The sequence below is a fragment of the Pocillopora damicornis genome, chromosome 7 (genome assembly GCF_964200805.1).
Source record: "Pocillopora damicornis chromosome 7, jaPocDami1.2, whole genome shotgun sequence".
In the NCBI taxonomy this organism is placed as follows: Eukaryota; Metazoa; Cnidaria; class Anthozoa; order Scleractinia; family Pocilloporidae; genus Pocillopora; species Pocillopora damicornis.
The window spans coordinates 10,954,484-10,978,114 of NC_142676.1; the positions used below are offsets into that span (position 1 = coordinate 10,954,484).

A 23,631-nucleotide genomic window follows, 5' to 3' on the forward strand; every position below is an offset into this window, starting at 1 on the left:
AAGCCCTAAATAATAAGGTAACCTTCAAAATTTTTCAAAAATCCGAGATAGTTTGCTATATAAAAACACAGAAAAATATATTTGACAATAGTTATCAAGTACGTTAAGGTAAGGAAATGGTAAATCAACAAAAAAATTGCCCCTTTTCTCATCACCAAAGAATGAGACATTTCCGAAAAGTGTTGATGTTATCTGAGAACATTTCCTCAATTCTAGGGAATATACTCAGTAGTAGAAAGCAATAAAACTCCTTTACCACTTCCCAAATATTGGCTTTCCTGAAGTCTGGATATCTCGAGACTACTAATTCTAAAGAAGTCTGATTACGACTAACGAGACACTTCGAACAGTGTTATGAACAGTGTGATAACATTTACCTGACTATCACTGCTAAAGAGTGGGCCTCAGATGCTTTAAGTCCAATAACTGCCAAAAGGTTCTACAACCACTGACACAAAGCGCGGCAGCATTCAAGGGAAGTGGATTCATAAACTTTGAGGAGCCATTTCCATCTCCTCCACAAGGTTCCGGAACCGGATGAGTATCCAGTATGAAAAATTATCGTGACAGAGATCCAATAAGAAATGAAAAGGGCTCACAATTGTAAATCGACGAGAAAGTTTGGCCATTTGCAAGCTCCTGCATTTTCTGTTGAATTCGATCTCTGCTCACCTCAGCTAAAACTCCATCAGCGTATGGCAGTTCTTCTGTAAACTCGAACTCATTCTTTAGATGGTTGTGATCTCTCATGAGTTTGTTGGCATCCAAGACGGTATACAAGGATGACAAGTCACGAATTTTATTTAATTCCAAGAGATAACTAATGATCATCTCCGTTGCAATCTGGGGTATGTCATCCAAACATGTTCCTAAACTGTTCTTGTTACCAGCGGCACTTAAAATAGCGTCGCATATTTGCAATGCAAGAAAAACACATGTGTTGGTGGCATCGTTGGGCACTCCCACGCCAGAAAGGGGGCATGAAACTCACATAAGATATATATGTTCTATGTTCCGAACAGATTTTAACCGAATTATGATCTTAATGGTGTGTATTTCTTACCTACCTGTTACATGATTTTAGAGACAGATATGTTAGAATGTATTTATAAATTCTTTTTCATCCTTTTTCAACAGTCACTACACACAATAGGTCTTGAACTAAGTCTGTTCTTCATGTATTACCTTCTCGATGAAAAACAAAAGGCATACCCAAGTTACATGCATGATTTTAACTTGCAACGTTTTGAAAGAGAGAAGGTTTATACAAGAGATAATTACATAATTAAAGTATGCACCTCATTACCGGCAATCTTCATGACTGGCGTCCATCTTCCGTCTCCACACCCAAAATTTCCCATGTGAAAGAAAACGGATAAGGGTTGGGAGTCAACAAGAAGGGTAATTACACCATTTTCATTGGATCTTTTGAATCAAAAAGGCAAAAAAAACACTACTAATAATGAAAACAATGATGGTGAAATAAAACCTGAGCTTATGAGAATAACGATAATAGCTACAACGGTGGCAATGAAAATGACAATGGGAGTGAGTGATAATAATAATAATGATTCAACAAATGAGCAAATGAAAAGTTGATCCTTCAGACGTTAATATCTGCGGAATATAAAACACTAGCCTTCATAATAACAATGCTCGGTTGTTTGTTCTTGAATCAAACAGGTGTGCGAGGGCATATGATATTTTCCATTTCTTCTGTAAGGGCAGTAATGCATTCCACTGAAATGAATCAAGGTTTAAAGGAGGACTCTCTTCGCATATGGAATGTGGTTTGAAAATTGGGGTATATTCGGTGCCGTGATGGGCTTCAACTATATGCGGGCAAGCGCGATATTTGATGTACTATGAAAATAATGTCGAAAACCAATTCTACTTGCATGTCATGAATATCTTTACACGAGGAAGCTCCTGCAAGAAGTTTTAAAATATCTTTGATTAGAAGAAATTATAAACTTTTTTTAGCTACATCTTAATCCCTCATTGGGAAACTATATTGACTGCAATCTGATGGATTGACAGAAGAATTTTATCATTTTCCAAGCTCTGCTTTTTAGCTGGAAAGAGTTCTCAGTTTTCATTCATTTTAATTGGCAGTATGTATGTTGTCTTCAAATACAATAGCGTCGGGAGAGGATCGATTGTTGCTATCTTAATAAAACAATAGATGTTTTCATCCATTTTTTTAATTTTATACCTTTTTTAAGGCTTACCAATATCAAAGACTCATGATTGGGCATTTAGTTCCAACTCTGGTTGACAATATTAACAGTATAAGTTGCAACAGATGCCACCTCGTAATTTTTTATTTCACTTGAAAATAACATTCATACGATTAAGAATCATTGGTGGATGTGTTTCAGAGGCACTCACCAGTGGAAAAAAAAGGCTCAACGTTTACCTTTACATTCTCGTCCATTTCCAGTGAATCTAGGTTTACATGTAGAGATGTAAGACCCTTTGGTATTGCTGCAAAATGCATCAGAGCTGCATTTGCGTAGCCCACGAACACATTCGTTGATGTCTGAACAAAAAAATGCACAAATAACTATAAACAAACTATCGTTTAAAAAAAACATAGAAGCAGCAACAATTGGAAAAACTACACTAAATGGGTAGGCCTCCTTTACATACTGTTCTTAATATGATAAACGTAGTTTTTGTTTTATCAGACAGTTTGAAATTAGAAAGTCTGCCTCCTTTGCTCAATAGTCTCAAAAGTAACACTCGCCCTCGCATTCTCTTTCACTCCCAGTGAATCCAGGTTTACATGTGCAGTTGTAAGACCCTTTGGTATTGTTACAATAGGCATCAGGGCTGCAAAAGTGTGACCTTGCGACACCTTGCCGACAAACATTTGACGAAAATATATAAAAGATTTAAAAGGTCAGTAGCATTACTTGATATTCATATTTGATTTGGACAGCATTAATATTTGTTGTTGAGAACATCAAACAGGTTTCTGTAGCCATACGACAGTCTGTCCAACAAAGGATGAATGAAATCAACAAACAGAGATGAGTAAATTGATCCAATTGATGCAAAAACACTTTGGTGATCAAGAACAAAATTTTTCAATGTGGTTTCGTCCATATATATATCTCTGCCCACGTTCAGTTTCAAAACAAAAAAAAAAACAAAAAAATACACAAATAAATAAAAACAAAATTATCGTACCAAAAAAAAAAAAAAAGCACCAACAACTGTAAAACAACAATAATTGGGTAGGCCTCCTTCACATGCCGTTCTTAATATGGTAAACGTAGTTTTTGTTTTCTCATGACTACACATCATCTTTGCCTTTTACAGACTGAAAAAAATGTATTCAAAATGAATCGATCAACAACCACCTTGTAAGTCTTATGTTTCTAAGATAAACAAGTTTTAGCAATAGTGATTCAGAAAATAATGTAGACAGGTTTATTTCACATTTGACCACAGGTACCCAAACATCATGATAAATATCAAAGAGGATAGTAACGTAATGGCATAATTACCAACAGTGACTCAGAAAATAATGTAGATCACGTATACTTAACGTTTAACCACAGGGAACCCAAACATCATGAAAATGTCAAAAATGATAGTACCGTAATGGAAAAAGGTGAATACGAATGGATAGAAAATGACTCGTTGGTTATGTTTGAAGGCTTTTGTCGCAAATTTCCTTAAGCAATGTCGTTTATTAAGGGGATTTTTTTTTATTATTCTTAGCCTCGGTTTCTTATTAGCGAATTTTTGACATGTGTGGTTATCGTCACCAGAAATTAATTTGGATTGGCCCTAAATCAGAAAATGTTAGTCTTGGGGTCATAAGTGTTGTGGCAAAGTTTCATGCTTTTATCACTAATTTGAACAATTCAGTGTTATTTTGTCGATAACAGCGGACTACACGAGGAGGTACAAGCGCTATGTTTTTTCTTTATCATTATTTAATTTTATTTATTTATTTATTTATTTTGCGACCCACGGTTTTCCTTTGTTGCTGCCAAAATAATTTGCGTTACCAACACAGAGTAAAAGCTACAGAATGTTTAAGATCATCTAGAACCCAGCGTTTGCTTTAGGACTGCCCGTGTCAAGAAAAGCGGATCAGCTTAGAGTTGAGCAGGCTTTGTTTAACGATTAACAATGACCGTATATGGCTACTATGGAACAATGGCGGAAACAGCTTTAAAATACACACGGGATTTTTTAAAATTTCCAATTATTATACGAGCGGCAAATTTAAACCATCGGCAAAACTGATGATAAGACAAATCCTCCCCGTGGGGGTGATTCTGGTAGTTTTTTAGGATGCAAATAGTCACCGTGGGGTAGATGGTGTGGCGACTGTAGCTTTCGTATCTGAAGTAAAGAGATGTCACCGTTTTTTCCTTTATATTACTTAAAACTGGCGAAAGATATATTCAATTAGAGGCTCACTGTGCGATGCAAAGGTAATGAGGGCATGTGTAACCTGGTATTAACGTCCGAAGCCTACCACGCCGTTGAATCATGTAGAAGACTATCGTCATTTGCTCGATTCTTTAATATGCGTGTATTTGAATTTCACGCAGCGTGAATGAGATTTTGTTCCTGATGTGCACAAAAAGTTCATGTTTTCCTTCTTCTAGCGTGTGATTTAAACCCAGTAATAACGTCTGAAGCCTCGCGCGTCGTTAATTCATATAGTTTCATGGGTATCATTCTTTTCCCGTATTTCAATTCAACGAAAGGAGTTAAAAAAATCAATGGCGAGTGGAAATAGTCGCATACGCTCGTCAATTTCTCCCATTTGACTAGAGTGTTCAATCCAAAAACCTCGCACCTTCTTCATTGTGAGACTTGTGAGTGAAAAAATATCACACCCTTATCTTGCCACGCATTTGATTTAAAACGAAAATAACTCAAATAACTCAAACATGCGGCCCACCCTGCACATGATTTCCTCTCCAGGTCATTTTTACTCATGCGTTATTAAGAAAAATTCGCCTTAAAAGACAAAATGGGAAAATTTATCAAGTAATAGATTCCCGAGTTTCCTGTAGACACATTTAAAATTCCCAATCAAATTCACAATCCCATTCCGGAAAATCCAATTTCATGTTATTAGGATCACGACCTGCCCTTAGAGCTGCAATTGACACTATTATTGACATTTATCTACAAGATCAAAGATTGAATGAAGTAGACTCCTATAAATATTTAGGTGTATATGTAGATAGAAATCTATCTTGGGATTATCACATGAAATATATCTGCCAGAGAGTATACCCAAAGCTAAGAATGCTAAACAGAATTTCTAGCTTTTTATCTCAGGATATTTTATTGTTAATTTATAAGCAAAACTTGCTCACAAGAAATGCGATGTAAGTTAGGTCTTCTTACTTTAGGAAATCGTAGGCGCTTTTTGCGTGTCGTATTGTCTTTTAAGATTATATATAATGTTAGTTGCCCTGATCAACTGGTGGATTATCTTATACTTAGATCTCGTATGCATGATAGAAATTTATGTGATGAGACTTTATTGCATCTTTCCAAGGTCGAAACGAAAACTGGCCAAACAACTTTTCAGTATTCTGCAGCAGCAGATTGGAATAGTTTTCCCAAATGCATTAGAGATAACCTCTTTGAAGAGATTTAGGACTGAGGTATATGGTTATTTTAGAGATTTAGATGTTAAATCGCATCATTGTTCGCTAACTTAGTTTTATAGTTGATTTTTCTCCAGTAGTCGATATTATATTCATAGAAATAGAAGTTATAGAGTATTTTATTATAGCTACACATGGATTAATACCAGCTTTTATTACGGTACTAGCTGATCCATTTTGTAGGGTTACTAAAGTTATTATTATCCTATTATTACAATATCTCTGACTAAGAGCGTCATCTGGTTTTTGTGTTTGGCTTGAATAAATATGTTTGTAGAGTAATAATTATTTTCTTATTTCACCTGTGCGCCTCCGTGACAAACGCTTTTCATTAGGATTTTTGACATGTTCATGCTACTAGAATTGTTTTTTGGCCGCAAACGTTTCGATGGATCTTATAACCTTAAGGTTCGACTAGAAATTGTACTTTCCGTGGCATATTTTTCTCCAACATCTTGGGGCTTTCAGTTATAGGACCAATCGCAGCGAAAAAAACTAGACCATACTTTAAAGATTCGACAGATTGCAGCAACAATAAAATTTACTGAAACTGTGAATTAACTACCATGTTCTATCCGTTTAGCAAATTACGCTGAAAAACAGGTACTAAATTAAATTTAATTACATGAATTACATATCTCTCTAACAGTTTAAATGTGTGGTTACTGTATATTTAGGGCTTTTTTCACGACCGTTTGCCTGGACTGTTTTGTCGGAATAAGATGTCTCCAAGGTGAAACAAGCGTGGTTCACGGACTTAAAACAACAAAGTGTAGTTTTATTGCACCAATATGTACCCCAGGGCTTTGATACTCTTGCGTCCATTATCTGAAGTTCCTATCGGTGCCTCGTTTCCACAAGATTTTGCGTCATTAGGGTGACTTCCCGTACCAAATCCAATCAAAGAGTTGCACGAGTGGCAGTCGTTCTGGTCATTGCTAACAATACCAATTCTGACCTTAGAACGATCAGTTCGACCACTAAAGGAATTGAATCCTTCCTTGTTACAATTGTGCTGTAAAGAGGCGTCGCTGCCAATCAACTTTTTCCACTCGTCACGACCCAGCGACGTGTTTCGGTATTGGCCATCAGCAATCATTGAGTGCAGAGAGTCAGCCAGCCTGTTGACAACAATAAATCTGAGCTGTTGGTTGATCTTCATTCCAAGACAGATCTTGGAGAAGGATGTGTTCCAGTAGGTGGGTAGTTTTGATTCTTGTTCGTCAAACCCAGTCTCTCCTCCTGAAGGGTTGTACTCGTTTTTATCAGTCCAGTAAGATTTTTCAAAACGGAAGGTTTCCTGTAAAAGGATAAGAGTTCATTTGTTCTCGTTTTGTAAATAATATCAGTAATTACAATAACAAGCAATTTGACCTTTAAGTTATCTGTTGCTTCAAAAGAAAGCTGTTGTTTAGTCGATCTGATCAAAACCATAAGATAAGATTCTAGTCAGGATCACTAATTATAACTATAAAATAACCACACTTTGTTAAATGGATATTTAATAATGCGTTAATTTTTTTCATCGTAATTGCTCCAATAACCTGCATGGTAACGGAAGGTGGTGTGAAATAGCGAAGCAATTAATTTTTTAAATTTTTTTCTCCGAATTGATGGGTTTTCTGCTGTCGACGTCCTGTAGTGTATCTGCTTTTAACCGAATTATGATCCCGATGGTGTATATTTTTTTATCTAGCTGTTACATGATACCAGAGAAAAATATGTTAATATAATTAAGACATTCCTTTTCAGTCACTACACACAAGTTTTGAAATTTACGTTGAGCAACGTCTGTTCTTCGTGCATTACCTTCTCGATTAAAAAAAAAAGGCACACATGTGGAACAGGCACGTTTTTTAACTTGCAAAGTTTTGAAAGAGAGCGGGTTTATACACGAGATGAATTATTTAATAAACGTATGCACCTTTCTGCCGTCAATCTTCATAACTGGCGTCCATCCTCCATCTCCACACCCAAAATTTCTCATGTGACAAAAAACGGACAATGGTTGGGAGTCAACAAGAAGGGTAACCACACCACTCACTTTGGATCTTTTGAATCAAAATGAAAAAAAAAAAAAAAAAAAAGGAAAAAAAAAAGGAATACAACTAATAATAAAAACAATGATGGTGAAATAAAACTTGACCTTATAAAAATAGTTATCATAGCTACAACGGTGACAATGAAAATGATAATGGGAAAGATACTGAGTGATAATAACAATAATGATTCAACAAATAAGCAAATGAAAAGTTGATCCTTCAGCAAAAGACGACGTCAAAAACTGCAGAATATCAACAACAGCCTTTGTAGCAGCAAGGCTCGGTTATTTATCCTGGAGTTAAACAGGTTTCTGGGGGCAAAGGATATTTTTCACTTCTGTGAGGACAGTAATACACTCCACCAAAGTGAATTTAATTAAGACGGACTTTCTAGAATGTGGCTTGAAAATTGGGTTATATTTGGTGACGTGATGGACTTGATAATAATAGATAATAAATAATCGAATATCAATTCTACTTACATATCCTTGTCATAAATTTCTTTACACGAAGTAGCTTCTGGAAGTAGTTTAAAAATACTTTTGACTAGAATTATAAAATTATATTGTCTATCGTGTATTAGTCTTTTTTTTTCTTCCTGGCTGAACTGAGACATTTTCTTTTCTAGAGGACTTTCTCGAGTAGCATGCATGCATGTTACTTCAAATCCCACAAAAGAAGAGAGGTTATCATTATCATTGATAATAATTATTTCCATACAGTCTTTAAAGTTACTAATTAACTGATGGCTCTCCGAGTAACTAAAGTAACTTGTGTTTGAAGAGTGATTAAGAGTGATTGTCAGTAAAAATCACAGAAATCGTGGCCACGGTCAAAAAATCGATTTCGCTCATACTTTGTCAGTTTGAAGGCCTAGGTAAGTAACTGAAGGATATGAGGTTAGTTTTTTGAAATATTCCATATAACGGCAGAAAACCACGAAAAACGGTCACCCTACCGGAAGCTCGGATTTCACCTGGCGGAAACTCGAAATTTTACACTTTTCAGCTTCTCGCTACACAGACGTTTACATAGCTGTGAATCTTTCTTAAGTATAATTGAATACATTGATTCTTCCTTAGTCAAACCATGGGAATTATTTTTATCTCTGCTTATTTGTGAGCGAACTGAGACCCGATTAAGAAGACACACTTTTCTCATTTACGCGAAGGTGTAAAATAATCCAAACTCAGCGACGAAAAAAGCTGACCGGTAGTTCTTCAAATCCTCTGATATTATAACCAAAGACAGTTCAGTCATTGATTTTTAGGTCTACGGTTTTAAATCTTTAGGATCTAGTAGCACTTTTGCATGAACGCCGATCAAAATTCGATAAAATTCCAATTGAGCGCTTTTGAAATCTACAACTCTACATAACAATGCACTATTGAATAAATTAACTCCTCGGCCAAAGTTTATACATGAAACATGAGGATTTTACTTTCTTAGCGGTTTGAACCTTTTAAAAATATATATTAATGTTAAACATTATCTACACAGGTAAAACAAACTATGAAACACCAAAATTACCACGAGCTGAAATTAAATCTCACAGGCTCGCTCCCTAATCTGCGTCACGCACGAGCGTACAGTAACAAACAGATATTTACATCGGTTAATTTACAATAAGTCTTATTTTAAAATATCTTACTCAACGATGTACCAGGTTCCCCAGTTAACTTGCTGAAACGATAAGAATTGATTTTATTAAGAATGAGAAGCTTTATGCCGTCGATAGCCAATCAGAAGTACCTGTTCTCACGAAAATTGCATCGTTCTATAAATAAATAAATCGAATTATCTTTATCTGTGAAACATTGCATCTAAAACCAGAGTTTATTGTCGGGGAACTTCATAGAACAGCGAGGTCTTGCTCGTTGTTGAATATTGTTGGTGGGATTTGCGGCGCAGACGAACGCACAAGTTCTTCAACTTCCGTCACACCTCTCACGCGGTGTAACAGGGATATCAAAAATCACAAAAAGTCGTTGAAATTTTCCGGAATTGAAACGGAGGTAGAATTAATTTTGGCGAGATGTGGATGTTTTCAAAAGCCGGCGAATTTATCGGATATGACTATCTGTCCAGTTCATCGTGCCAAGTTAGGTTTAGGTTGGCGAAGGACGGGTAATCTTTGCACCATCCCGGAAGTTGTTTCTGGTCACTGCAAGGAGCTGAGGAAGGCACCCGCACTGGAAAAAGGAATAAATTTATTCCAATCCATGAAGATATTTGAGCTTTCAAAACAGCTCGTCCCTGTGGGCTCAGGTAAGCAACCAACTACTTGATGTTCTACCAAACAGAAACTGTCTCCAATGAATTATTTTTAGTCTATTCATTCTGATGACTTGAGATTATATGAAAGAATCATTTGTTTAAACGACGGAGAGAAATAAGTAAGGTTGATGAAGGACATTTCGTTACTTATCTCTTCATTCAGTTGTCCAATCCAATTTTTTTATAACAACCTTTATTTCATGCCTCTCATTTTTTTATGGATTGCGCTTATATTAGTGTGTGCACTGTATAGTGCCCTACCCACTTTGTCGCCAGGTATGTGAGTGAGTGAGTGAGTGCCGGTGTCCCTAAACAAACAGGTCCGCAGCGCGTGCACAGCACTACCCACATGTATACAATGAGTTCCTATTTTTTATCAGTATCTCTCAGTTCGTACGCGGGGTGTGATTGGTCAATTTTGCGCGGCCCACTAAACTTTAACTAGTTTCCATTCCCGCGCGCCCGATTGACCTCAGAGACATAATGAATATCTTACTAACCTCGTTTCACGGTCTGTAACTTACAGTACGCACCTGGAATTCGATTAGTAGGGGTTAATTTACTTTGTTTAAAACATTTCAATTTCGTTTCGCAAAAAGCTACTTGAGAAAGATATAAACAATAAACAAAAAAAAGGGATAGTCTAATCACAATGCTACTCCCCCCCTTCTTCTCACCTCTTATCGCGCAGTCAACTTTCGATTGTTATTTTATTCTGTGGGTCGACAAAACTTCAGACTTTTGTGTTTAAAAAATACGCGCCTTTCGGTAATTTCGGAGTTTTGACGGGAGTTTGACTGTTTTTTCTAAAGAAATTTGCGTAAAATGCAGAAAGATGCTTAGTGTGTATAAGGAAAGGGCACCTGAGAAATGGCAGATGACCGCTGAAGTTTCAGAGATCGCCGAAACCATGACAGGACGGAAAACGAGTGCACTGTAAGTACCTCCCGTTGTCCCATACAAAGCCTTAAAAAACTTTTCTAAGGCTTTGTATTAGGACAACGGGAGGTACTTACAGTGCACGCATTTTCCGTCCTGTCATGTTGAACAAGCTAAACCTGGTGAGTATACGCACATGCTTTATTACATAATATGAAATACCGGCGGCAAAACACTTTCCCAGTTATATCGCTTATCAGAGACCTTATAGTCTTTCTGTCATGTCAGCCTATCTCTAAACGTTTCTTCAGGCCACCAATAAGCATTCATCCTTTCACTTCACAAAGTCATACAAACTCACAATCCAAAATCATTATGACGTCGTTTACTTGTCCTATGATATGTGTCCATGGCAGCCGAAATTAGACAGCTCTTAATTAGAATTTTGTTAATTTAAAGTTTAACTGGAAAACTAGGTAATCCAGAGTCGGAAGCAGGGTTCGTGAATGATATAAGGAAGTCATAGGTGTTTTAACACAAACTTTACTAGAAATGTCGAACTGGCCCACGAATCGTGGGCGAATCTTTTGTTCATTGTATATAGAAAATATTTTAACTTTTTCGCACTACACGTCGATCATGAAGTTGACACTGATATTTCCCTTCCTGTACCGATCACTGATACTGAATGCAAAGAAGGTAGATCTAAACGAGAGAGCCTTTACGTGCCAGACGAAGATTCGCAAGAAAGCGAAGATGACATAAACTATGTGCAAGGTGAATCCCTGAAACAGCTCAATCGCCTTCTACAGCTTCATGACACCAGCCCAGTCCGCCACGTACTATCAGTACCATGGAATGTAGCTCAAAGCCGTACTAAACGCCGTTATTTGAGAAAAGCTGAACAGTGTGCTTCAGCAGTAATGGAAGTCCTTGCTCCTGAAGATTCGAATTGCTTATGGAGGGAATTATGTGAGCGCTAAGTGAATCGAAGAACAACTGGCGGGAAAAGTTGTAAGGAAGTGGAGCTTCTTCAAGCGTTTGCCGAGAGTTATTTGAACGCTCAACACTGGAGTACCCGTCGGCAAATACTCTCAATCCTGGCTGACAAGTTGTCTTTCAAAGAGGTGCAAGAATTTATCCCAACCCTGACAAGTTACCGCTTTGACATAGCGCGACACCACACCCTGCTTCATGGTAGAGCAGAACCGATTCCTCGCCAAGAAAACAGGAGAATGAAAGTTGACCAAATAATATCATGAGCTGGAAAGCCCACCAGTTGCGCTCCGTTCACCAAGATCAGGCCACATGTTCTGTTCTAGCTAAAATGAAGAGCAAATGCGACGTGTTACTAGTGCAGGATTGGGCAATGAAATTTATGCCCCGAAAATTTCGAGAGCCGCAATCAGACTGATTTGCTAAGCGCGGTTTACCATGGCACATAACAGTTGCTATTAGGAAGTCGGAAGAAGGCGAGCAGTTTGAGTCTCAAACATTCGTACATGTCTTTCAGAACTGTTTACAAGACAGTGCTGTAATGGTATCGATAATGCAGGATTGTCTTGTTTCGCTGAAGAAGGAAATGCCGGAATTAGAAAGGGCGTTTTATAAACAAGATAATGCCGGCTGTTACCACAGCGGATACACTATCGTCAGCAAAATTTGCAGGCGACATTGCTGGCGTGGGCGTGGAACGGAACGACTTTTCCGATCCTCAAGGTGGAAAAGGAATATGCGACCGCCAAGCAGCGACTATTAAAGGAGACATTGGAAGATATGTAAACGAGGGCAATGATGTGACAACAGCAATTCAGCTCAAAACAGCCATAGAGTCTGGTCCAGGATCTTGCGCTAAGGCTAGTTACGTTACATTCAACCCGTCAAGCACTCGGCACGTCAAATGGGATGGTGTAAGCTTACTCAACAACTTCAAGTATGAGGAGAACGGAATACGAGCGTGGAGGGCATTTAATGTGGGTCCTGGAAAGTTGCTACCGTGGTCTCAGTTTGAAGGAGTTTTGCAGGTCCCGGAAACTCTTGAAGTGGTTGATCCCCCATCGCAGAAATTGAGTACTAAGCCATCTTTCAAGAAGGTGAGACACAGACATGTACATAAAAAATCTGCAAGTGATCCAAACGCAGCCAGTGATGCCAATAGCCGAGAACAAGAAGATGATGATGGTGAAAACGAGCAAGCCTCGCCACTTTTCCCATGCCCCGAGGAAGAGTGCATTAAAGCATACAGCCGCTTTGTATCATTACAAGCACATCTAGACACGGGGAAACACAAGTGACTACCTGAACAGGAAACGCTGTATGACAAAGCAAAACGAGGATATGCTTCAAAGCTAATGGATGAAGGTACCAGGATTTCCACTGTGCAGTTATAATGTGAAGAACAAAACAGCCAATGCTTTTCGCCCCTTACAATGGGATGGGCACTTAAGACAATCACAAAGAAGTCACGTTTTACGCAAAAACAGAATGAATTTTTGAAACAACAATTTGAAATTGGCGAGCAGAGTGGAAGGAAAGCAGATCCGAATGAAGTCTCAAAAATGATGAGATCTTCAAGGGACGAGTTAGGAGCTCGTCGATTTCTACCAGAAGAAGTGCTAACAGGACAGCAAATCACTGGATTCTTCTCACGACTGGCAGCAAAGAAAAGGCTTCCTCCCAGTACAGTGAACCGGGAAGAGTCGGACGAAGAGACCACTAGAAAAGATGACAGAGCATCACAAGAACAAGTAATCCAATCTGAAATCTGTGCGCAAGTGATGAGAGAGGTTTCCCTTCAGCACCCCATTGTATCGTCGTCAGGTTACAACATCTGTGAACTCATGCGCATGGGCAAGAAAAAGCTGATGTCACTGAGTGTGGACATGCTGCGCAGTATTTGCGATGAACTTGGTGTGGACGTCTCTGATATAACACAAAGACGAAAGAATCCGTTTATTAGTCGTCTTTCAAAGCTTGTAGGCGAGTGCAGCTGTACCTCATAAGCAGATTAATAAACTGTCTTCTGTTGACTAATTATGCCTTGCGCATAATTGTATACAAGATAACATCATTTATTTTCTTTCGAAAAAATCGTTTCATTTGATCGTTATCTTTTTTTAAAAGTGTGTTCAGTGAAGAGGTAGATACACTAATGGTATGGCGACCACCTCAAGGCTGCCACCGAATTAAACCAGCCAACCAGTCACGTAATGTAAGCTAATTATAGTTGTATATCCATTCAAAGTTTTAGGGCTAAAAAGTTTGAAATTGTCTCCGCAAGAAGCCAAGAAAAATTCAAAGTAACAAAGCTTGACGTACAAGATTGATCAAAGATCTACTTAAATATGGTTTTGTGGGGAAATGGCCATATTGGAGTGATGCAACGACCGTTATTGTGCTATTAAACGTAAACATATAAATGTTGATGTGACGTTTCCACTAGTATACTGTGCAAACTGTGCACTTTGTGGGTGGTTGGGTAGAGAGAGTAGTATGGTTGTTAAATCCTTTCCCCCACCCCCTTCCCTCCTTTTTAAATGTCGTAAAAATGACAGTGCACATTATTTATTCTTCGGTGCCCTCTTTGGAAAATTCTTAGTATTTTTCATCGAATATTGTCAAAATTAAACTTTATTTTCTCTAGCAATGACAGACTATAGTGTTGTTTGACAAGCGCAATCAATAAAACATGCAAGTCGTAAAACTCATAGTGTTTTTAATAGTCGCATTGGACAACAGAATGAAGAGGATACAAAACTCATTGGAGACAGTTCCTGCTTGGTAGTACATTTTTTAGTTGTTATTTACCTGAGCCCATAGGGACGAGCTATTTTGAAAGGTCAAATATCTTCATGGATTGGAAAAAATATATTCCTATTCCAGTGCAGCTACTTTTCACAGCTCTTGCTGAGTGACCCGAAACAACTTTCTGTACGATGCAAAAATTAATACTTTTGAACATGATGTATTACTCAGTAAGTGACACAGGCATAATCGGAAAAAAAATCCGAGTGCTTCATGGGACAAACATCCTGCATACTGCTAGGATTGGAATGTCATATGTGGCATACGCGCAATGGAATAAATGTGATAAAATATTTTTAAGCCTGGTGAATAAATGAGAATGATGTATTATTCAGTAAGTGACACAGGCGTACTCGGAAAAAAAGAAATCCGAGTGCTCTCGGCCATCAGGAGTCGAAACTATCGACATCGTGTCAGGTTATGCCTAAGTGACACGATGAGACGGTACGGGTAGTCATCTCCAATAAACTCGTTGGCTTTTAAAAACACGCAATCTTGCTAAAATCAATTCTGGTTCAAGTCCGGAGAGTTTTTTAGGACTTCGTGCGATGTTTTATATCCTTGTTACACAGCGTGAACAGTGTGACGAAGTTACTTAGCAAGTGCGTTCGTCTGCGCCGCAAATCCCACCGACAGTATTCAAGAACGAGCAAGACGTCGTTCTTATGTATGTCTATTAACTTCGCCAACAACATACTCTGGTTATAAGGTTAAGTAGATTTGTTTATTTAGAGAACGATGCAATATTTGCTTTTCGTGGAAACAGTTACTTCCGATTGGTTTTCGACGGCACAAAACTTCTCATACTAAATAAAATCAATTCTAATTGAGCTAGAATTACTATTAAGGTTTTCTTTTTTTTTCAGCAAGTTAACTGGGAAACCTGGCACATCTTTGAGTAAGATATTTTAAAAATACGACTTATTTAAAATCAACGGATGTAAATATCTGTTTGTTACTGTACTAATTGTAGCTAAGTCGCTCGTGCGTGACGCAGATTAGGGAGCGAGCCTGTGAGATTTAATTTCAGCTCGTGGTAATTTTGGTGTTTCATAGTTTGTTTTACCTGTGTAGATAATATTTAACATTAATATATATTTTTAAAACGCTTCAAACCGCTAAAAAAGCAAAACCCTTATGTTTTATGTACAAACTTTGGCCGAGGAGTTAATCTATTCAATAGTGCTTTGTTATGTAGAGTTGTAGATTTCAAAGGCGCTCAATTGGAATTTTATCGAATTTTGATCGGCGTTCATGCAAAAGTGCTACTAGATCCTAAAGATTTAAAACCGTAGACCTAAAAATCAATGACTGAACTGTCTTTGGTTATAATATCAGAGGATTTGAAGAACTACCGGTCAGCTTTTTTCGTCGCTGAGTTTGGATTATTTTACACCTTCGCGTAAATGAGAAAAGTGTGTCTTCTTAATCGGGTCTCAGTTCGCTCACAAATAAGCAGAGATAAAAATAATTCCCATGGTTTGACTAAGGAAGAATCAATGTATTCAATTATACTTAAGAAAGATTCACAGCTATGTAAACGTCTGTTTAGCGAGAAGCTGAAAAGTGTAAAATTTCGAGTTTCCGCCAGGTGAAATCCGAGCTTCCGGTAGGGTGACCGTTTTTCGTGGTTTTCTTCCGTTATATGGAATATTTCAAAAAACTAACCTCATATCCTTCAGTTACTTACCTAGGCCTTCAAACTGACAAAGTATGAGCGAAATCGATTTTTTGACCGTGGCCACGTTTTTTTAATTTTCCTTGATTTTTACTGGCATTTACTCTTAATCATTCTGCTCTTTTCCCTGCTCAAATTTCATGGTATCAACCCACGAAATACTCTTCTCTCTTATCATAAGAGTTGTCTGATTTCATATATTTGTGAATTCATGCTCTGTTTGCTATGTGCTTTGCGTTACGCGTTATGGTTACTGCAGTGCGTTGACATTTTCATCAGAAAGTTCCTTCATAGGAACCCCTCTTAACTTAATGTGTACAAAAGTCAACGTTTGCATGTACCTTTGCATCCTCGGCCATTCCCAGTGAATCCGGGCTTGCATGCGCAGTAGTAAGACCCTTTGGTATTGTTGCAAAAGGCATGGGGACTGCAATTGTGAAGCCCTTTGGCACACTCATCGATGTCTGAAGACAACAAAAGAAACAGGAAGCGAAGGAAACAAACAGATGAATTAGTGGGTCAGGTGGAATTGCAGGTAATCATTTTCTTTTCTTTTCAATCTCATTAGTAGTAAATCAAATGTATTCGTATGTAGGTTCATTGTAGTTATATTTTAATCCACTCCACTTACCCACAATTAGAATTACTTTTCAAATCTTAGACGCCAGTTTCAGATTTAAGAAAAAAGCATGTAAGTTTACTTTCCTCTGTGTGTCTCTCTCTTTCATTCTCTCTTTGGTTTTTTTCTTTTTGCTGCTTAGAAATGACGATGTAAATGATACATGTTCATGTAGTTAGTGTTCGACTTGAATGCTTCTTAATAATTGAATTGAAGATCTCACTTGAACGATATAAAGGATTTTTTTGTTTACCTGTTTGGCACCTCGGACCTTTGTATCCGGCAGGACATAGACACTGATAAAGTTTGTCTGTAAAACTGATTCGACAAGTGGCGTTGTTCGCGCAAGGATTGTCAGCACACATATTCTTCCGAAGAAAGAGAGAGATAAAAAAGAACTTTCACGCTCAGTATGACACGACTTAGCCCAAACAGCGTACTATGCAAGGGTGTTGAAAAGTCACTAATGAGCTGCTTTTGCAATATTCACTTAAGAGAAACTTATACAATAGCCATTCGATTCAAAGATTGTTTTCTGTGGAGTTAGGTCGTGGTTGGCACACCTAAGAATATGAAGGGATGAACAAATGAAATGAGTGAATAGAGAGGTAAGCGAATTAACGAGAGAGCGAGTGAAATGATAATCGGAAAAGCACATCTCATTCAGTCTTGAAGGAAGACGAACGTTCACTCCGGAAGAAGGCGCGGGTAATTATTTTAATCCCAAAAGGAGTTACTGATCATTCATCTTGGATGACGCTTCCTTAATTAAGGCTGCAATTAATATATTATAGAGTGTTTCCCCGGACAGGCTGCTTTGAAATATGAAAAAACACAGAAGAGAGTCCTTACCACGATGTGATAGTGATATGAGCTTTCGTTTTGTCTGAATTCCTTGGGGTTGCTGTACTTATCAGATGACAATAACTCGCACCACAGTCTTATTTCGAGGGCCAAGTTCACAGAAATACAAGAAGGATGTTGAAGGCATCTCATGGTACACTCCAAGTCGTCGTGCACCGAGAATATTCCAACTCGAGGCACATTCAAATAACGGAACTCATCTATAGAAAACAGACCTCGTCTAACGTATGTTACTCGGTGGTCCGCAGTGTTGTTTTCTGATGATCGGGTCAATGGAGCATTTTCAGCGAATAGCTAAATACATCTGTTACAATTTTTTAATGAGGTACTCTTTTTATAATTTAGCAAATAATTTGTTCCGTTACTTATTCAATCACAACTCTTCCCAAAAACTGCGAGGGCAATGCATATTAAAGAAGTCAGTAAATACCACACCTTAAATGCGAATTTGATCTTAGGGGCGTATACATAAATGTTATAATATCTTTTCGGTCTTTCCTGCAAACGCTTCCCTAAAAAGCGCTCTCTCTTTTACGCTGCACAATTAATATCATTTTTCTTTCAAAATTTGGAAAGTTAAACTACAAATTACACTTTTATGGCAATGACACTCAGTAAACTATAAGACCGCGAGACGGCTCTAGTCTCAACTATGATAATCTTCAGAAAAGAAGTACTTGCTTGTGTTTTTCAGTCGATCGGAGGCAAGCGTGAGGCAGCGCGAAGGACAGATAACACGCAAAGTGAGAGACGAAAAAAGAAACTGAATAACTAATGTAGTAGAGAGGATTTTTTTTTCTCTAACTGAATGTTACATAACTCACAACCATACACTTGAGTACCGCTCTCGCTAAGAGCGGTCCTCTCGACTTCCCGTCGATAGTAAAGGTTTTTTTTTTTTTTTGCCCATGAAAAGGGTTTAAGGCGTATTTCAAAAATAGTTGTGTCGCCACAAGCTAAAGTTTATTTTTGGTTGGACCACCCAGTTTTTTAGAAATAATTCTGATAAATACAGGCGTAAATCGGGCCAAATAAGCGTATTAGTGCACCGATTGCCTTAGAACCGCGGGTATCTCTCTAACTTTCATTCATCAACATCTTTAAAACAACGCAAATCCGCGTGTTTGCTCAATTGCGCTCGAGGTATCACTTTGACCATTTAAACTTTGTTTTTTTATCTTCTACGTTGAAGATTTTTAGGTTTTTATAATAACTGGATAGAAAATGGATCCCAAGTTGTCCTGAAACATCGCATGAACATGATCCGTGTGGTAACGCTTCCTTGACTTACAAAGTAAACAAAGGTGACTGGATGGCGACTCCTCGATAATTATCGTTGAAACAGGCCATGAGCCACACACAGTGCGGTGGAGAAGATCAAAAATTAAAAATTGACACTCTGGTCTTTACAGACATTCCGCGTAGCTTACAGGGACACAGAATCAAGCAAAAATATGTTTCGGTGTCATTTACGAAACAAGACGCATACACTCTGAAAGAATTCTTGCAGTTTCTTCTGATAAATTGCGCACGGAACGCAATGAATTGGCCCTACTTTCTGGAAATTTGTTTCCATCATTAATTATTTAATGCCGTTATGGACCACGACATTCTCCAGTGACATACTAAACATTTCCGTGGACCATCAAAACCTAATAAAAAACATCCGGCTTGATGTATAGCGGGACGTGATTATGCTAATTAGTTTCCCCCTTTTGCTGGTATAAAAAGTGAAACCAAACCCAGCTAATGCAACGAATTAGAATCTAAAGTTATACAATGAATTGGAGAATTTTACATCTTACTAATAATTTCATCTCTCGAGATGTTTACCCGTTTCATGGAAGGCAAATATTATAGTGGCTGCGGGAGATGGTTGCAAACATTGTAATGGATTACAAGCAATTGCAGACTATCGAGATTGTTGCGTAGAGTATCCTAAAGGGTGTTCAGTGAACGGCATGAGTCTCTTAGCCGAGAAGAAACCCTAAGTTTATATTCAAAACAGAAGAATATGGAAAGCTTATAGTTTGAGAAATTCTGTTGGTCATCATGTCATGTGATCACGTCGCGTGTAATAAACAAACCTAACTGTAGATAGAAATATGAGAGATGGTAAGATTTTTCTTTCTCTAGACCAAACTATCTTCAACAAAACTCTTTCTACTGGATAACAGTCGAACTAACACTTGTGTGAAAGTCTATCCTGGTGTTTACCCAGCTTAAAAGATAGAATTCCAGTTAAAGAAGGTGTTAAGTAACTAACACTATAATGATTGGGAGATATTTCATTCCTCTGTTAAACAGGCGAGCTTGAATTTGACAGTTCCGCTTTTTTCTTTCGTCTAACGGTTGTGTTTTTGATACAGCTAATAATAATTCTAAATTAACACCTCACTAAATAAGCGAAATAGAACGAGCTTGAATTTGACAGTTCGGCTTTCCTCTTTCGCCTAACTGATATAAACTGTAGACTTTCTTAAGAGAATCTTTTAAAAGTACAATTTGAACGGCTTAGCTGAGAATCGGAATCTCCGAGGAAAACAAAACAGTTAAAAGTGGCAATTTGTGGACAGCTTGCGTCGGCAAAGGAATATGCATATGATGCAATGGCAGCCGAACGAATTTTGGGAAGCTCTCTAAAACTTTTAGCCTTTCTGTTCACAGTTGTATTTATAATTCAGGATAATATCATCATATTCAAGAAACAAGACCCTAGTGTCCCACAGACGGTTTCAACATCACTCGGGGTGCTGGGGCTTGCCTCCCACTCAACTCTTTGACTGAATGGCAGGTTTAAATCTCGCGCCAGACGCTTTCTGGCACTCAGAGTGCAATACACCGTCAAAGAGAAAAGCAGCTTTAACTTTCAGAGAAATTCGATGATATGTGGGGATATATCGTCCAATCGTGGTCCTAAAAGAACGAAGACTTCGCCAAAATACCCATGCGGTGAAGGGTGTCACGAAAGCTAAGACCTAGGACCTAAGAGCTAAGACCTAAGACCTAAGATCCCTTGAAAACTAACACCCCTCGAAAAGCTTTTGGGTACGGCATATTTTAAAAGAAAGAAGGGGCCAAGGTGATCTTTACAACCTAGAGAAGCTACAACTAGGGAGATTTACTTGATGTGTTTACATGCAGGTATGAAGGTATCTTCGGAAAGACGGCAATCTCTGAACAGCTAGTGGAGGAAGACAACGAAGGAGGTTCAAATTCATCGGCAGAAGTTTTGTCATCGTGTTTCGCTTTGTTGAATTCTTACCTAATTAATGCACATTCGTACACGAAAATGTCATATTTCTTCAAAATACTATCTGTGCGTTGATAACTGAATATTTTAACGACAATTCTCCTGTTAATATAGGTGAATAAAGCTGATTTTCTGACTTAGTGACGACTTCTTATTATTAAATAAAACGTTTCCCAAAAAAAACCAATACTCGAACCAAAAGGTAAACATAAATTGGATGTAAGTCTTACTGAAACTAACCTTGTGATCTGACAGCCCTTTGTATCATAAAGCAGAGCTCCAATAAGAGAAGGGAGACAGAAACAGAATACATGGTACAAAAAAGGATTAGAAAAGTTCTGGTCAAGAAACGAATTCTTTACTTAATATTACCTATCATGACAGGGGAAGTTTGAAACAATGGAAATTAGGCTGTCGCCGGTTAAACCAATAGCAGTCAAATTATTTCGCATGTCAGCTGTTGTGCTTTAGTTTCTACCAGTAAAAATCTTTCTTTAGAATGCTGCTCGGTTCAGCAATAATTTACCTGTTAATTACCATAATTAAGTTTTGTCACATCATTTTGTGGCCTGACATGCTATCATGAAAAATTCTTACATAGCAGTTATAATTATGCAGCAGTGTTACACGTCAGCAAATTCACCTCCACGAAATCTTTCATATCCATACGGTCGTCCAATTTTAGGAATGATAAATTAAATTTGTTAAATGATAAGCACACAGATTTTTAACCGTTTGTGCTGAATTAGGATAAATTGGACCTGAAAGAATTGTTTAAGGTCACGAACCCTCCTACAATTTTATATTCATAACAAAATCGATAAGACGTTTAGACCGGTAAAGCTCGCAAAAGTTCTATGTCATAACGTAGTTGACTAAATTGGTTCGTCGTTGAAAATGCGTGCGTTAACTAAATGGATAGATGTAAACCTTGTTTGTGAAAATGAAGAATTACTTTGATGGTTTCCTAGGTTATCGCTTTTACACATGAACAACAGCTGGCATTGTGAAACTTTGCCAAATTATCATGCAACCACAGTTTATTTTGGTGGTGGTAAGAACTTCCTGTGTGTCATGATATTCGTGATGGTTAAGTTTTGATTATCATGCGGCCTCGTTACAAGCTAAGTCAGCCAATTCACCTCCGCGACACCTTTCATATCCATATTTCCGTGAATATTTCCGTCTTCCTCTTTTTTTCGCTGAAAGATATGTACAACAGCTGAGATTGTGATGCTTTGTTGAATTACCTTAACAATGTTTATTTTAGTTCTCTGGTAAGAACTTCCTGTGAATCATGTTCCTTCTCCATTATTTACTGCTCTCGTCTGGCAATAAAAGCAATTGGAGGTAATGAATCAGTAGAAATTCATTTTCACAAGCTCAAATTTTCGCTTGATATACACTAATACACGGTCTGACTTCCTATCTTCATTATCAAAAACTGGAATGATGTTGTACTATAAATTGCTGACTTTTTCTTGTAATGATAATTTTTAGTCTCAGGAGGGAGAAGTCCAACTTCGTAAGCCCTAAGCTTTTTTTTATCAATTTAATTATCAAAACAAGAACCTCTTTCGGACTCTACAAGAAAACGTTCACTTATCGACAAGAAGCTCTAGCGAACGAATTTGATGAAGTAAGTCCATTATATTCCGATTTTGTAACGAGTAGGAAGACAAAAAAAGAAATAAAAAGGTGGGTTTTCAATGAGGAGAATCAGTTGACTTTTCTTTCTATTAGTGGAAGTCTTTTGGCATACTTTCAATGTATTTACATTACTTCGTGTTTTCCATCTAAAAATATAAATGTTTTCAAAATAATGTGCTCATGTTTCTTAGTTTGTTTTGATCACGAGTTAAAGGCAAATAGAGCGACAAACCTGTCTCCTTGAACCTGTATTGTTGCTATGTTGTTAGAAAAACAAACACAGTCTGATTACAGTTCATTGGGCATTTTTGAACATCGATTTCAATGAAACAAAAAGAGAAGGGTAGAAGCTATTATCCATCAAAAAGAATAAATTTTTTTCCAAATTTAAGAAACCATTTGAACCCTAACAAACTTTGAATCTAGACTCATTTGACCTCAGTCTCTCGCAACCATCGATTTCCAGTAAAAGGACGATTTTTTTTAAGCTCAGGGTAAAATTGATGTAGATAGTCTTTAAAATTTTGGTGCAAATCCTAGTTGCCATCCTAGTCACTACCCTTTATTAATATCATTACCTGCAATGAACAAAATCAAAATATGCACCAACATTTTGAAGAAACGAATATTTTTAGCTATTCGTAGAAATGTTTTTACCAGCAACGAACATTCTGAAATTTTCAAAAATAGTGCATGTCATAAATTTGTTTGACGGCTTTATTATTATTATTATTATTATTATTATTATTATCATCATTATTACTTTTTTCTATTTATTCATTTATTTAGGGAACAATCATTATCGTAAAATGAAAAGATATCAAGCAGGAATCTATAGCATAAACCAGGTAAGAGAAGGGGCCTTCACATAGTTTTAAGAGGTACCGTAGGAAGCGGGGAATTGAGGGAAT

At 37.5% G+C, this 23,631-nt stretch overlaps 1 protein-coding gene, 1 long non-coding RNA gene and 1 pseudogene across 2 annotated transcripts; 2 read left to right on the plus strand and 1 right to left on the minus strand.

Annotated features, from left to right (window-relative positions):
• Nucleotides 1–5,305: 5,305 nt before the first annotated feature.
• Nucleotides 5,306–21,418, minus strand: LOC149042537 (uncharacterized). Its single transcript, XM_089213090.1, has 7 exons — nt 21,311–21,418; nt 17,806–18,074; nt 17,207–17,321; nt 16,676–16,798; nt 8,179–8,215; nt 7,579–7,705; nt 5,306–6,954 (listed from the first exon to the last, which is right to left on the minus strand). The coding sequence occupies exons 1-7, from the start codon at nt 21,381–21,383 to the stop codon at nt 6,433–6,435; spliced, it is 1,266 nt and encodes a 421-aa protein (XP_089069216.1). The 5' UTR covers nt 21,384–21,418; the 3' UTR covers nt 5,306–6,432.
• Nucleotides 9,625–16,343, plus strand: LOC149042538 (uncharacterized). Its single transcript, XR_016188656.1, has 2 exons — nt 9,625–9,964; nt 15,523–16,343. It is a non-coding gene; the product is annotated as an uncharacterized LOC149042538 (long non-coding RNA).
• Nucleotides 12,108–13,893, plus strand: LOC149042539 (uncharacterized; annotated as a pseudogene).
• Nucleotides 21,419–23,631: the final 2,213 nt, after the last annotated feature.